At 38.4% G+C, this 16,964-nt stretch overlaps 1 protein-coding gene across 5 annotated transcripts in view; it reads right to left on the bottom strand.

Moving 5' to 3' along the window:
• Window positions 1-1,609: 1,609 nt before the first annotated feature.
• The window catches only part of LOC124619254 (histone acetyltransferase KAT6A-like), a 66,046-nt gene continuing 50,691 nt past the window's right edge, over window positions 1,610-16,964 (bottom strand). For all 5 annotated transcript variants that reach the window (XM_047145518.1, XM_047145519.1, XM_047145515.1 and 2 more), the window contains exon 9: window positions 1,610-4,609. In XM_047145518.1, coding sequence (XP_047001474.1) covers window positions 4,282-4,609 — 328 coding nt within the window. In that variant the 3' untranslated portion in view covers window positions 1,610-4,281. The remainder of the gene's footprint in view (window positions 4,610-16,964) is intronic.

Raw genomic sequence — 16,964 nt, 5'->3', positions numbered from 1 at the left:
CGCTGGATCCAAAACTGGAAATCACTTGCATTTGATTGATCAAAGAGCAATGCAAATCAGTGTGACTTTTGCAATAAGTTTTGGTGTCCCCAGTTTTCGGTTACAACCAACACTACTTCATTAGAGAAAAGGGGGGTTAAATGAAAATTACGTTTTCCAAAAAAGAACAAAGAATTAAGAGTGTACTATTACTTCAAGGCATCAAGACTTTAACGAATATCTTATGTCTCTTAACTGAGTCATCTCAGGATGGTTCAGAAAGTAAGATTACAAGTCCTATGTAAGAGAAAGTTTATTCTTGAAAGCAAGAGATGCAATAAGTTACAAGAGCACTAGTACTTATTACTTTTCCGGTCACCACAATTGTTTAACATTTGTTCCATTGTTAAATTAATCTGTGAAAATGGGCATAAAAGACATCGCGTTCCACGTTTAGGAGACACTTAAATTAACTTTGTGACTGACAGTTGAGTGGTAGAAGCTGGGCATCAACCAACCTTAACAGTTTCTCAAACCCTATGTGCTCACCATGTTGCCTGTTCTGCTGGAATGAAAGTTTGGTTCTAGCTGCCAGAGATGGTGGTCATGCATGAGTGAGGTGTGCTTGCTTGTGTGAATGAATGTGCGATTGAATCTTCCTTTCTGATGTGGGCTCTGATCAAAAGCTAATGTATAAATGTCATTTCATTGTGCCCGTCTGCAAATCAACCTGTCTACTTTACGGTGAGTAGCAATCTATCTTTTCCTTACATTGTTAATAATACCATTTAATCACCAGAATATGGAAGTACGTTATATGAATGCTCGAATTTTCATGTGCGTAATAATTAGAAACAGTTAGGTATTTTTAATAAAAAAATTGATTCAATATTTGTTATTCAACATTTCCATTTGTTAATTTATTTGGAATTTAAAGTAAAGTAGAAAACTGCTATTACTGAGATTCAAACCAATAACTTTACCATTACCAGACGCACACACTACATACTCACTATCAGCAATTACTGTGAGTGAATAACTTTAGTTTTTTAAGATCCCACTGTGAGAGTTACCATGGTACCCAGTGAGAGCATGCCTTCCATTAGCCCATTATGTTGCTGGTATCAACTACACTCTATGGACATTGATTCATATGTAACCTTACTTAAGTGAATGTCATGATTGCCTTGAATGAACCATCTGATATAGCACACATTGTCATATTAAGGAGTACATATTTTCATGGCCTGACCTTTCCTTGCCACATAGATATGTTATGCTTTATCATATTCCAGGCACCGATACCACATCTGTGTTCGTGACATTACACTCTCCCTCTGTAAATCACTCTCACTATGTAAACTTCGAGTACTTGGCAATAAATTGCAGTTGGGACATTTCCTTTAAACCAAAGAACCTTAATACACATCACATTACAATAACCTGCTATGTATCCACCTATCAACACCAGTGACAATATTTTGAATGTTATCTTTCTTATTGAACCCCTTTCATAATAAAAGCTTACTCATTCTTCCTAGTCGTCAAAAATGAAGAGTATAATGTATCTGTTACTTGTTCATTCCCTAAATCAACAATTATACCAAAATAATTTTTAAGCTCATTCTGGTCCATGCAATTTGCTACAATATTTTTATTACTGATATGACAGTATGAGAGTTACATGAGATTATGTTTGTACAAATGTTTGGGGGAGGGAAAGAAAAGAAAAAAAATTTGAAGATCAAAAATATTGGGAATTAATTCAAAGACCACAATCTGTCTCATAAAGCATACTGGAATAACTCCGCACAACTGCATGTGTGAACACAAAGAATGTTCATATCTTCTAGGAAAATAACAACTTTTTTACATAAATGCACATAAAGCAAATGTCAACGAACAGAAATAAAACTCTCATATACATGCATATGCAATAATGTACTGTTAATATAAATTTTTTAGCTGCCAGAGATTAACAGCAAATAATCTGTACATCTGATACAGCCCTATGGTTTTCTCTTTATAACATGCATTAAAACACACATCTCAACATATCCATCAATTGAAAAAAAATATGGTACTTCAATACAAATGATGAATGACATTCATTTAACACATCCTCCCTGGGATTCATCAATATTACAACATAAAATTTGTATTTTACTTTAAGATTTTAAAGTAAATATTAGTTTCTATACAATACACAAATTGTAATTACGATTTTCAAAACACAAATTGTATAAAACTATAATTTTGAAGTCAGCTGGAGAAGCAAGAAAGATAAGAATATGGTACAAATAAATAAGTCACCATGTAGTTACCACAAGAACCTGCTTGCAAATTACACAGCTTTTCAAATTCCTTGCCAGTACACTGAAGTGCTTGATCTGCAAATCATAACATGGCACACAACTTTAATGGTAGTCAATATACACCTTTCCATTCCTTTCCCTGTACTTAAACATGTTACTCATATTACACTTAAAGAGATTAAAGCAACATACTGTAAATCACTTTGGTAGGAACTTTTCCTTGCATCCCTTTTCTCCCAGAAGCACCAGATGTATCAGATTTTGGCCTTTCACTGTCCATTTCAGTATAAGACAAATTGGAACACACAGGATGTTTACACAGATGACTCAATGGAAAGAAAATATTTACAAAAAACAAATCTGAGTAACTAAGAGTGCAAATTACAACAAGTTTGATACACATAAAAATGTTGTAATGAATACATGCAACCTTCAGTACTTTCTCCTCTCAAAAATTACACTGAACAATCAAACATTATCACAGTTTTGATGAACTCTTTCCTCAAAGGATCTCATCAATTAATTGCAAGAAAGGAAAGTTATTTTTGAAATAAAACTGTGTAATTCAGTTTCTATAAAATTAGCATAAGTGATTGCCCATTCTCACTTTGATGGCAAACTCAGAATTAAAGACTGACTTGTCCTCACCATCTGATTTTACAACTACCTTTATGATTAATCACTTAACAACTATTCATTTGATATATGGACTATTAACATTGTAGGTAACTTCTGTATTTTTTAAGGGGATGAATATAATGAACTTGTTATTCATAACTGAAGGCTGCACATTTTAATTTTCAGGCTAACAAGAAAAATTTTGATTTTTCCTAAAAGCTGTTCTTGAATTTTTGATCACTGAAGAACACAACACACACTGACCAGTCTATAAAGATAATCTTTCCATCAAGTGTCAGTGTAACTACGCTCTCCACACAAAGTTCTACAACAGAATGTGTGTTGTCCAGAACACTGTTCATGAAACAAAATGATGGTGTTTCCGCACTTAAGCTGACATCCATCCATTCTATAAAACACACACTGCTGTAACCAGAAAGTATTGTGAGATCCTATTTTCCTAACTGTTGGAAATCTGTGTTTTGGAAACATGCACTTCAATGAAGCTTTATTCACCTTTGAGAATAATTATACATGAGAACACTTCTTAATGAAAATAATACATTAAGGAATCAGTTTTTATGATTAACAAATTAGCAGCATCAATAAAGGCACAATAAGGCACCATGTGAAGAAATTTTATCTTCATTGAGTACACTTTCTGTACATGACAAGAGGTGTTATCTTTTCCAACTATCCATCAAATACCACTCTTCACTTAGCACATGTTAATACAGTGCAGTTATCACATTCCAAAACAGATTTACATTTTTCACACTAAGAAATGCATGGCAATCTATAAATACAAAAATGACTCCAGTAAAAGACAGAAACACAAGTAGTTCACATGGAAATATATCTACTGAAAACATGTTACCTACCGAACGGCATTGTCATTTATAACTGTTCACATCACAGTTCATCCATTCAGACAAGAATTTACAAAATGCATTGCACACACACCTAGATTAATAATACTTTATATTCTGTTCTCTAATGGTTTACTTGTGGCTCACATGCAGTTCTAAAAATACTTGTGCAGCAGAGATACATTTTATATAATTATTATGCAATAATAATTCAGATCTACACACTTATACATTTTTCAGTATTATAACAAACATACAATTTGTACAAAATTGGATCAGTCTCTTTCTTGTGAAATACACTGTAAAATACTTAAAAACAAAATAACTATAAAAACTACAAACAATAAAAAAATCAACGATTTTTTGTACAGTCTCCGTAATGTGCCATCATTTGCAGGTAAATAAAAAAATACCTTGATAGCAAAAAGCAGAAGTGGAATAATATCACAAAAGTCATGTACACAAAGACACATTTTCAGTCCTTCAGAACAAAAAAGGAACTACCGTGGTAGCTGCCTCAATGGACCAAGGTTGAACACAGTACCAGTGCTAAGACCCGTCATGCCTGGCACAGAACCAAGAACACGCCCACTGGCATCTACGGACATTAAAGGAAGTCCAAAATAGCCACCTTGTGGGCTATTTAGCTGGCTCAAGGGAACATAATGGTGCACCCCAAGATTTGCAAGTCTTGAAAGTGCACCGGCTTGCTTCAAGTCAACAACTGGTATGACCAGTTCTGTATTGCCTAATGATTCCTTATGGAAAGTCTGTCGATGCTGTGTTAGGCCTTGTTGCGTAGGATATTGTGCAGAACACAGATTACACCTAAAAAAGAAAAAAAATTAAAAGAATGAAATTCAAATTTAGTTAAAAAATAACACTACATGAAAGTTATGGAATGCGACATAAGCAAAAATGATGTTGGATGTCAAACTTCCACGTTTATACTACAAACTTCACCCAAGTTTCCTAAGCTTATATCCAGTTATGAGAATATTCACGACATTACACTTGTTTGCACTAAAAGGAATAAAATCACACATATTACAAAATATGTTAAGGCATCTATCCTGCTGCAATCCATCACCTGATACCTTTTGTCAAGTGAAGACTGAACCAATAAACAAGTTTTCCCAATGACTTGTGGCAGGATTTTGTGTACATTTGTCATCAGTCTTATGACTAGTTTGATGCTGGTACCTACAACTCTCTCTCTCTCTCTTGTGCTAGTCTTTTCATTCCACAGAGGCATTTATACTCAACATTCTCAATATTTGTTGGATACAGATTCCAATCCTTGTCCTTCCCACGAGTTTTTGCCTTCTAAGGTTCTACTAGCAGGAGAACAATGGAAATTATTATTTTATGTCGTAACACTTGTCCTACCATCCTGCACCTTCTTCAAATTGATGTTTTCCTCTTTAGAGGACTGCACAGATACGAAAAATGTTTTCCGCATCCACAAGTTCCATTTACACATCCACAGATAGTTGACAGACATGACACACACACACAAAGAACCTGAACCATCTTGTCAACCAAGTCATTTTACCTTTGATAGTTCTACATCTACATCTACATTTATACTCCGCAAGCCACCCAACGGTGTGTGGCAGAGGGCACTTTACGTGCCACTGTCATTACCTCCCTTTTCTGTTCCAGTTGCGTATGGTTCGCGGGAAGAACGACTGCCGGAAAGCCTCCGCGCGCGCTCGAATCTCTCTAATTTTACATTCGTGATCTCCTCGGGGTAGATTAAAACTGAAGAAACTGCAAAAAGGTGGGAATTTAAGGAGATGGGACCTGGATAAACTGAAAGAACCAGAGGTTGTACAGAGATTCAGGGAGAGCATAAGGGAGCAATTGACAGGAATGGGGGAAATAAATACAGTAGAAGAAGAATGGGTAGCTTTGAGGGATGAAGTAGTGAAGGCAGCAGAGGATCAAGTAGGTAAAAAGACGAGGGCTAGTAGAAATCCTTGGGTAACAGAAGAAATATTGAATTTAATTGATGAAAGGAGAAAATATAAAAATGCAGTAAGTGAAACAGGCAAAAAGGAATACAAACGTCTCAAAAATGAGATCGACAGGAAGTGCAAAATGGCTAAACAGGGATGGCTAGAGGACAAATGTAAGGATGTAGAGGCCTATCTCACTAGGGGTAAGATAGATACCGCCTACAGGAAAATTAAAGAGACCTTTGGAGATAAGAGAACGACTTGTATGAATATCAAGAGCTCAGATGGAAACCCAGTTCTAAGCAAAGAAGGGAAAGCAGAAAGGTGGAAGGAGTATATAGAGGGTCTATACAAGGGCGATGTACTTGAGGACAATATTATGGAAATGGAAGAGGATGTAGATGAAGATGAAATGGGAGATACGATACTGCGTGAAGAGTTTGACAGAGCACTGAAAGACCTGAGTCGAAACAAGGCCCCCGGAGTAGACAATATTCCATTGGAACTACTGACAGCCGTGGGAGAGCCAGTCCTGACAAAACTCTACCATCTGGTGAGCAAGATGTATGAAACAGGCGAAATACCCTCAGACTTCAAGAAGAATATAATAATTCCAATCCCGAAGAAAGCAGGTGTTGACAGATGTGAAAATTACCGAACTATCAGCTTAATAAGTCACAGCTGCAAAATACTAACACGAATTCTTTACAGACGAATGGAAAAACTAGTAGAAGCCAACCTCGGGGAAGATCAGTTTGGATTCCGTAGAAACACTGGAACACGTGAGGCAATACTGACCTTACGACTTATCTTAGAAGAAAGATTAAGGAAAGGCAAACCTACGTTTCTAGCATTTGTAGACTTAGAGAAAGCTTTTGACAATGTTGACTGGAATACTCTCTTTCAAATTCTGAAGGTGGCAGGGGTAAAATACAGGGAGCGAAAGGCTATTTACAATTTGTACAGAAACCAGATGGCAGTTATAAGAGTCGAGGGACATGAAAGGGAAGCAGTGGTTGGGAAGGGAGTGAGACAGGGTTGTAGTCTCTCCCCGATGTTATTCAATCTGTATATTGAGCAAGCAGTGAAGGAAACAAAAGAAAAATTCGGAGTAGGTATTAAAATCCATGGAGAAGAAATAAAAACTTTGAGGTTCGCCAATGACATTGTAATTCTGTCAGAGACAGCAAAGGACTTGGAAGAGCAGTTGAATGGAATGGACAGTGTCTTGAAAGGAGGATATAAGATGAACATCAACAAAAGCAAAACAAGGATAATGGAATGTAGTCTAATTAAGTCTGGTGATGCTGAGGGAATTAGATTAGGAAATGAGGCACTTAAAGTAGTAAAGGAGTTTTGCTATTTGGGGAGCAAAATAACTGATGATGGTCGAAGTAGAGAGGATATAAAATGTAGGCTGGCAATGGCAAGGAAAGCGTTTCTGAAGAAGAGGAATTTGTTAACATCCAGTATTGATTTAAGTGTCAGGAAGTCATTTCTGAAAGTATTCGTATGGAGTGTAGCCATGTATGGAAGTGAAACATGGACGATAAATAGTTTGGACAAGAAGAGAATAGAAGCTTTCGAAATGTGGTGCTACAGAAGAATGCTGAAGATTAGATGGGTAGATCACATAACTAATGAGGAAGTATTGAATAGGATTGGGGAGAAGAGAAGTTTGTGGCACAACTTGACCAGAAGAAGGGATCGGTTGGTAGGACATGTTCTGAGGCATCAAGGGATCACCAATTTAGTATTGGAGGGCAGCGTGGAGGGTAAAAATCGTAGAGGGAGACCAAGAGATGAATACACTAAGCAGATTCAGAAGGATGTAGGTTGCAGTAGGTACTGGGAGATGAAAAAGCTTGCACAGGATAGAGTAGCATGGAGAGCTGCATCAAACCAGTCTCAGGACTGAAGACCACAACAACAACAACAACAACAACAACAACAACATCTCCTCGGGAGGTATAAGTAGGAGGAAGCAATATATTCGATACCTCATCCAGAAACGCACCCTCTCGAAACCTGGACAGCAAACTACACCGCGATGCAGAGTGCCTCTCTTGCAGAGTCTGCCACTTGAGTTTGCTGAACATCTCCGTAACGCTATCACGCTAACCCTGTGACGAAACACGCCGTTCTTCTTTGGATCTTCTCTATCTCCTCCGTCAACCCAATCTGGTAAGGATCCCACACTAAAGAGCAATACTCAAGTATAGGTCGAACGAGTGTTTTGTAAGCCACCTCCTTTGTTGATGGACTACATTTTCTAAGGACTCTCCCAATGAATCTCAACCTGGAACCCGCCTTATCAACAATTAATTTTATATGATCATTCCACTTCAAATCGTTCCGCACGCATGCTCCCAGATATTTTACAGAAGTAACTGCTACCAGTGTTTGTTTCGCTATCATATAATCATACAATAAAGGATCCTCCTTTCTATGTATTTGCAATACATTACATTTGTTTACGTTAAGGGTCAGTTGCCACTCCATGCAGCAAGTGCCTATCCGCTGCAGATATTCCTGAATTTCGCTACAATTTTCTAATGCTGCAACTTCTCTGTATACTACAGCATCATCTGCGAAAAGCCGCATGGAACTTCAGACACTATCTACTAGGTCATTTATATATATTGTGAAAAGCAATGGTCCCATGACACTCCCCTGTGGCACGACAGAGGTTACTTTAACATCTGTAGACGTCTCTCCATTGAAAACAACAAGCTGTGTTCTGTTTGCTAAAAACTCTTCAATCCAGCCACACAGCTGGTCTGATATTCTGTAGGCTCTTACTTTGTTTATCAGGCGACAGTGCAGAACTGTATCGAATGCCTTCCGGAAATCAAGGAAAATAGCATCTACCTGGGAGCCTGTATCTAATATTTTCTGGGCCTCATGAACAAATAAAGCGAGTTGGGTCTCACACGATCGCTGTTTCCCAAATCCATGTTGATTCCTACAGAATAGATTCTGGGTTTCCAGAAACGACATGATACTCGAGCAAAAAACATGTTCTAAAATTCTACAACAGATTGACGTCAGAGATATAGGTCTATAGTTTTGCGCATCTGCTCGACGACCCTTCTTGAAGACTGGGACTACCTGTGCTCTTTTCCAATCATTTGGAACCTTCCGTTCCTCTAGAGACATACGGTACACTGCTGTGAGAAGGGGGCAAGTTCTTTCGTATACTCTGTGTAGAATCGAATTGGTATCCCATCAGGTCTAGTGGACTTTCCCCTGTTGAGTGATTCCAGTTGCTTTTCTATTCCCTGGACACTTATTTCGATGTCAGCTTGTGGAAACAATTTCTCGATATGGCGCAGTTCCTTATTGACGTGGTGAAAGTAAGGTGCAGTGAATGTCAGAGCAGGGGCTCTCCGGAGTGCTCATTGCAATGGCTCCTCCAAGTATGAGATCAGTGATCACGTCAGGCATCTCTGACAGTGCACAAAGTTCGCTGTGGCAGCCCATTTTATTGTTTGCAGCATGCAACAATGCTCCCACTTTAGATTGTTCATAGAGTGTACGATGCTCCACAAGCTGGAACAGCCTTTTCCAGAATATTATTACTGTCATGCATGTAAAAAGTTTAGATAGGCACTTAATGGATCATCATTATTTAGTGTCCTAGTATTTCATGAATCTGATTTCGTAGTTAAATGTCTTGGTCAGGAATAGCAAAGACGCTAAAAATATCTCAAAGGAGGCATTTTTAAATGGTGTCAGAAAGCTTACTACATCTTTCAAAATTTTTTATCCACAGGGTCAATTAAATTGTCTTGATTCAACTCTAGTTGCTATATATTGATTGATTAAAATTTGTCTTATTTGCTGCCTCACTGTGTGTCTGTATCTCCACATCTCCTTTCTGTGACTTCTGCTGGTGGGTCTGAAAGCCAGCTCTTTTAAAAAAGTTGTGACAGCCCAACAAGAGTTTATTAGCTGCTGTGTGTCACTCGCATCACTGCTGACGTCTTGCTGAGTCGTGTGTTCTAGCACAGTACTGAGGATGTGTGCTGAACAGTAGTCACTTACATTGACAAAATGCTACTACAATGTTTGGACCTCTGTTGGCAACAAACAAGATGTTCTGCATAGTGATGAATAAACAGAGCGAAGTGATATCTTTTCCAGTTCATGTTTAATATTTTCTTCACTTTTTTAATCTCACTCTTGAAATCTCTGGTGCTCAAGTTTTCCTTCTTCAATGTTAATGTGACGTGCTTTCACTCCCATGTAGTTTTTTTTTTTTTTTTTTACGATATGACTTTAGTTCCCCTTCTAGATAACTGAAAGCATTCATTATCTCTCTAGAAACACGCAGACAATCAGCAGTTTCCTTTCACTTTCTTGAAATGGTAGTTGGATGAGGCAGCAATACCTTGGCACTCACTGCTGCGAACTTGGGAACTGCATTAATAAGGGACTGTGCTGTTTTGAAAAATCCATTTCCATGTCTTTACTGCCAAGATGCATTTAAATTTTGTGGGATTTCCAGAACCTCTACGTCTCTCTTCACATTCATTTCATGGTTATTCTATTACTAGAAGGTGTTAACTGAAGGCAGCAGAAATTTGGCAACTCTTACTTCTCTGGTAGCTAGTGGCTTGGGCTGTCATCCAGAACAAGCTTTACGGACAGCACAATAGATCGTGGCAGTACATACATGGTAACTAGGTACTGCTCCCTTGGATGTAGCTCAAACGCTCTTTGCCAGAAGGTAAGGATGGAAACAGCCATTCTTGTTTAACCTGGGCCCACACACTTCCAAGTTTTCAGGTAAAAATACAACAGTGCAACCCCATTCACTACTTGCAGGTAACATAATTTTATGAAAAGCATTGATATTGTTCTTTAATTTTTAATTACATGGGGTGATTAAAAAGTTTGTTTGAGTGCACAGCTGCAGCGTATATGCAACATAGCATGACTCCAATGTGGGTATATAAGCACCAACAAGTAGGTAAGGGATTAGTGTGGCATTTGTATCCTTCCCAAGGTGCGAGGTAAATTCAGAAACATGAACTATGGCAACGTTATTACCAAATGCATCCAAACAGGACCAACGTGCTGTTATTCTTTTCGTGGCTGTCAAATGCATAAATGAACACTGATAGACAGCCATCAGAGAAAGAAGAATGTACATAGGGTAGCATGTCTGTTCACTGTGCAAAAACTGTGACAAGGGGCTGACACTTCATGATACCGCACATCGCCACATTGCAAATGTTGTAATGCAGAAGTTACACAAACTAAAGTGGGAGACACGAACACTCACACGTAAGTTCTGATCTCTTCCCAAGCAATTATCATGTATTCGAGCCCTTAAAAAGGATCCTTCGATGGTCAACGATTCCCATCAGGTGAGGACAAGCAGTAGGCAGTTACAGACTACTTCATGCAGCAGGACACAGTTTCTTATTAAATGGCTAACTAACTTGGTGCATCAGTAGGATGATTATCAGAATGCTCACAGCAATTTTGCCTGATTGGCATACTTGAAACAGAAATTTCTTTGATTGCCCATTATGCAAAGCAATTATTATTGCAGGTCTCTGCAGACAGGCAGTGGATATCTGTAACAGCACATGCTTGTGTCTACAAGGTAACAATTACTGTCTATTTCCACAGACTTCTAACTATACCCCTTGCCCCACCAATTCTGTGGAGGATTACCTTATTTCTTTTATCTTGTCAGTTCACTTGATTTTCTGCATCCTTCTGTAACATCACAACTCAAACACTCCAATTGTCTTATTTTTCTGTTGTTCCCGCAACTCACGATTCACTTCCACACATGCTATCCCTATACTCAGTCCAAAATTACATTAGCAATTACAGCTATGATGCGAGTAGTGGGGTGAGGCTCACAGGGGAGGCACAACATACTCTCAGCAAATCTTACAATAGCTGCAGTCACTGCAACCACTTGCTGTTGTTAAATCTCCACCCCACCACTACGGCACACCAAACTTTAACTACAATTCAGTTTCAGACTGTAGTGTAATAGTCTGTGACATTGCTCATTTTCATTTCTTACATCTGTGGGAGTTAGTATTTTATATGCTGTTACATTCATTTGGTGATACTGAACTTAGAAGCAAGTTCCTCAAATGCTACGAGTGGAAAACTTGAAGCCGTTCACTTGGCCAAGGAAGTGTCATATGAGGTAAATAGAGGAAATTGTTTATGCATCATGTGTCAACTCCGAGGGGGGGGGGGGAGGGGGGGGGGAACCCTTGATGGAGAAATATTTGTATTGGTAATAAGTAGTCAGTTAAAACTGGTGTAATGGTTACTGATTAAGCAATTTATGCAAGTATTGACTGAAATCAACTTGGTCAGTTGCCATCTCCACATAGAATATTGTATACCGCAATACAGATGGTATACAGTGTTGGGCTAGAGGTATACACAACCAAATCCTTATAACAAAAGAATTCAACATTTTATGTTTTTGGGTAAATACGCAGTTGATAAGAGGTCCATTCTCCAAGATGTGGTCCTCACGAACAGCACTGAGCCACACAGCGCATGTACGTCACTGACAGGGCACACCCACTCGACATGTTGGCCAACTATGTAGTTCCACAGATGACTCCCAACTCATTTTTGAGCAAGATGGTGCCACACCTCACCATCATGGGGATGATACCACATTTTTCCACAAGACATTTCCTGAGTGTTGGATCGGAAGAAGGGGTTGGGGGGGGGGGGGGGGGTCGGGGTCCCATTGCCTATCCCCTTTGGTCTCCCAATCCGAGCCTACTGGACTTCGGTGAGTGTTCATCAAGGACACTGCTTACAGAACAGGAGCGCAAGATGTGGTAGATCTGAGACAATAGCTCTACGCGACAGTTGAGGCCGCAGCACTATCATGCTTATGAACATATGGCAAGACGTAGAGTACCATTTCGATATTTGCCTAGCTATAAATAGTGCCCAAGCTGAACTGCATGAACAGGAATAAAAATGTTTGGGCTCCTGTGTACAATGTTGGATGAATAAAGTTATAAACCTTAGTAGGTACTGAAATATAAAGAAATGCTTTTGTATACCTCTAGCCTGGACACCCTCTGTGATCTCCTTGCTTTCTCACATGCTACTACTTTAATGCAATAGGAAATACAGAAAGCATATTCTATAACCTATTTCCTGCACTTTTACCACTCTGCCGGCCGGAGTGGCCGAGCGGTTCTAAGCGCTACAGTCTGGAACCGCGCGACCACTACGATCGCAGGTTCGAATCCTGCCTCGGGCATGGATGTGTGTGATGTCCTTAGGTTAGTGAGGTTTAAGTAGTTCTAAGTTCTAGGGGACTGATGACCTCAGAAGTTAAGTCCCATAGTGCTCAGAGCCATATGAACCATATTTTACCACTCTCTTTGGATACAAAGCTTTCTCTTCAATGTTTCTTACAACACTCATCTTGACTGTGCTTTCTGGTCCATAACCATCCTTTCGCCTGATTTTTCTTGTTTTTCAGTTTCTTTTGTAGTTCACTGTTGGTTGCTTTTAAGCATTTCCTTCCATATGATGTCATTTTAATCCATTCTACAAGCAATTTTGTAGTAAGACAATGTTTCTAATAACTGATTTAAGGACACCATTTTCATGAATTAACTTTTATAATTTTCATGCTAAATGACAACTACTGTAGAATTACCTGTAGTTTTGATTTAATATAAAAGCTTGTTCTTTCCTACTTTATTTTACAAACTATAACATGCACTTGAAATCAATATAAAAATGTCCAGTGTTTGATTTAAAATTCCCACCGCTCTTAAAAATTGCTATATATTAAATGCCACGGGAAACCTCTCTCTATCTGGTAACATTGGATTCAACTGGCAGCAGCAGTGTATTGATGTGCCGAACATGAGATGCAAGGATTCACAAGCTTGCTAACACTGTCTCTTTCCCTCCCCACCATCACAAACCCAGAATACTGTCTTGCCTATGATGCACCATTGTACTGTACAGTGCCAATGAACTTGAACTGTAAGTGGTTTGTGTTATTGGTATAGTACAATATTTCATAAAGGAAAAAAATAAAAGGTATTTGTGTGATGCGGGCTATAAGTTGAAAGTAATAGCATATGCAGAAGAACATGGAAACAGAGCAGCTGAGCAGTATTTCGGCCCTCCATCAACAGAAAAAAACGTTCGCGATTGGCAGGCTAGTAAAGAAGAACTGAGAAAAATAAGTAAGACTAAATGTGCAAAATGAGGACTGAATGCAAAATGGCCAAAACTAGAATGGATTCAAGGACACCATCAAAATGGCACTGGAATTAATACAAAAATAATTCAAACGCATGCTCATAAGCTACTGCTACAGTGCAACTTAACAGATGTTACGAGTGGAGTTGGTTAGTGCTACACGTTTATCAAGTGTCATTTATTAGCAAGTCCACAAACACCAAAGTACCTTAAAATGTCACAAGAGTATGAAGAGAAATCATCATCTCTCCATTGTTTTATTATTCAACATGCAAAGAAAAACAGTGGAACTAAGCAAAATAGCAAATATGGACGAAACTCCACAGACAATTGATGTGCCGAGTAACAGAGCTATTGCCGTGAAAGGTGCTAAAACTGTAAATAAAAAAACAAGTGGACATGAAAAATGCTCTACACTGTTGTCCTTTCCGGTTATGCTGATGGTACTAAACCCAATGATCCTTTTCAAGCGCAAAACAATGCCAAAACCTGAAATACCAGCAAGTGCTGGTGTTCACATACAGGAAAAGAGTTGGATGGACGTGGCTGGTATGAAAATACGGCTTAAAAGTGTGGGAGAGAAGGAACAGTGCTTTATTGAAGAAGGGTTCTCTTCTTGTGCTAGATCGGTTTAGTAGTCAATTTGAAAAATTCTGTGAAACAGAAACTGAGACAGGGAAATACGGAGCTTGATGTTATTACGGGAGGACTTACTTCACAATTGCAACATCTTGATAAATAAACCATTCAAAGTGTATATTAGAGAATGGAACAAACAGATGATGGATGAAACCAACATGAATTCACACTGAAGGGAGTTTTAAAATGACCTACAATCAAACAAGTGTGTCAGAAAGATCAGATGACAATTTTTCATGAGTTAAAGGTCAGTTTCGTTTTGTAAACTAGATTCTTTTTTAGTCTGACTCCGCAATCTAATAATCAGAACGGTAAAAATGTCAGTAAAATATGGTACTTGGCATAAGACTGCACTGGGCAGAATGTCCCTAAAAACATCCTTGAAAGATCTAAATTGTATTTATTTCCACTGGTGCTGCTTCCTTTTCAGAACTGCCCACTTTGCAAACTATTTGGGGACTAAGTGGTATGTCACTGAAGAACTCGCACTCCATTAAAAAGATACTCAAGGAAAGGGACCAATGACCAGTTTGCAGTTTATCAGATAATGCCATAAATAAAAAAAATTCCAGAAAAGGAAGGTAATTCCTACTAGATACCTCTTTCATAATGTTGTCCAAAGAGACACAGTCAACAACTTGGAAACTGTGGGCTATAAAAGAGCAAATAATTCTTGTTGTCAGAGCTCCCTGGCAACATTCAGTGAAAGTTGACATAATCTGTCTTGGAGATGCTGTTTTACTGTATTTACCGAAGTAAAAGATGACCCTGAATATAAGACGATAACCTTTTTTTTAAGAAGCTTCTTGGGTAAATCTTATTTTTAACATTATATGTGTAATCAAAATTACAAACTGTTTTAATGATATAAAGTATCTGCTTAAAAAGGTTAACATTATACGTACTCTAAACATGCCACTTATTGTTTCTCAACATTTTAACAATAAAATAAGAAATAATATAAACAAAAAGAAATTGTGTACCGTAATTTTTATTTTCACTTCCTTTTTTTGGCTTAGTACTTTTGTGGTACTAACAAGGAATGCTTCCCATCGCAGCCCCCCTCAGATTTAGTGGTAAGAGGGCCCAGTGGACAGCCTGTCAAAAACTAAACACAGATCAAGCATGAAGACAGGAAGGTGTACTGGACCATGAAAAAAAAAAGCAAAATAAGAACAGTGTATGGTCCAAGAACAAGAAGCGCAATACAGAGCAGCCAGAAAGGTAAATGGTTTAGTGGTTAAGTGGTTATGGTGTTGAACTGCCGTATTCAAACCTCCCTCGTGCCAAATTTTTTTTCTTCTTCGCTGTTTGCTTTATTCAAATTTGTGTGTGTGTGTGTCGTGGTGTAATGTCCCTTTGCAACAGCAATTTGTAAGGTTGGGACCTATAATGACAGTTGATTCTGCACAACTACTCTCAAAAGAAAGTGACTTTTGAAATGGAACTGCAAACATTTGATGACAAAGCAATAAGTCAACCGAATCCTCCACTGGAAAACACATCTGGTGTGTCATACAAGGCATTAGTAGCTGTACGTGTGTTTTATGATAGGAATCTCTTATCAACGCACCTAATTTGTGTGACTTGTGAGTGAGTAGTGAGATATGCCTCCTTGCCCGAGATAGGTGTTCATATGAATGTGAATATGATCACTCCCAAGGAAATGATGAAAACACAATAGTTTGTCACTCTCAAGGGAATGATGAAAACACAGTAATTGGTCTCACAAGCTGCAACAAATGAGCACAACAGTTTCACAATCAAACAGTTTCTCTGTGCTCTGTCAAAACAAATGTTTTTAGTGTTTTTGAAGTTGCATTTTGTTCTGGAAGTCTTGACTCTTTAATTCCTTTTTTGTACCATAGTTCACTCCTGCTTATTTGTTGCTTTCATTTCTATGAGACATCTATGTAGTATTTAGCCTGCTCTCACTATTCATCACATTTATTTGCGATTATAGCCTATTCTTACCACATGACTCGTTTTCTAATAACCAACTGATAATATTATAACTAACAAGACTGCAAAAAGAGAACAAACATTTCCGTAACCAGATGGTTAGTTCATAATACTGTGAGGGGTGGGGGTAGGGTGGGTTTGGCACGAGGGATTTTTTTAACACGTCTCACCCTCTTGTCAGTCCAATATCACGACAACTTACCCACGACGCCGTTGCTGTTTCAGGCTGCTCTTTATCGCACTTCTTGTTCTTGGACTGCTCACTGATTCTATTTTTGCTTTTTTTTTCACAGTTCAGTACAACTTCTTCCTGTTTTCATGGTTGAACTGTGTTCAGTTTTTAACAGGCTACCCACTGGGCCATTGACCACTAAACCTGAGGGAGG

Source organism: Schistocerca americana, chromosome 6 (assembly GCF_021461395.2).
Source record: "Schistocerca americana isolate TAMUIC-IGC-003095 chromosome 6, iqSchAmer2.1, whole genome shotgun sequence".
NCBI lineage: Eukaryota > Metazoa > Arthropoda > Insecta > Orthoptera > Acrididae > Schistocerca > Schistocerca americana.
Note: the sequence above shows the minus strand (reverse complement) of the source record. Positions and strands in the feature narration are given on the sequence as shown.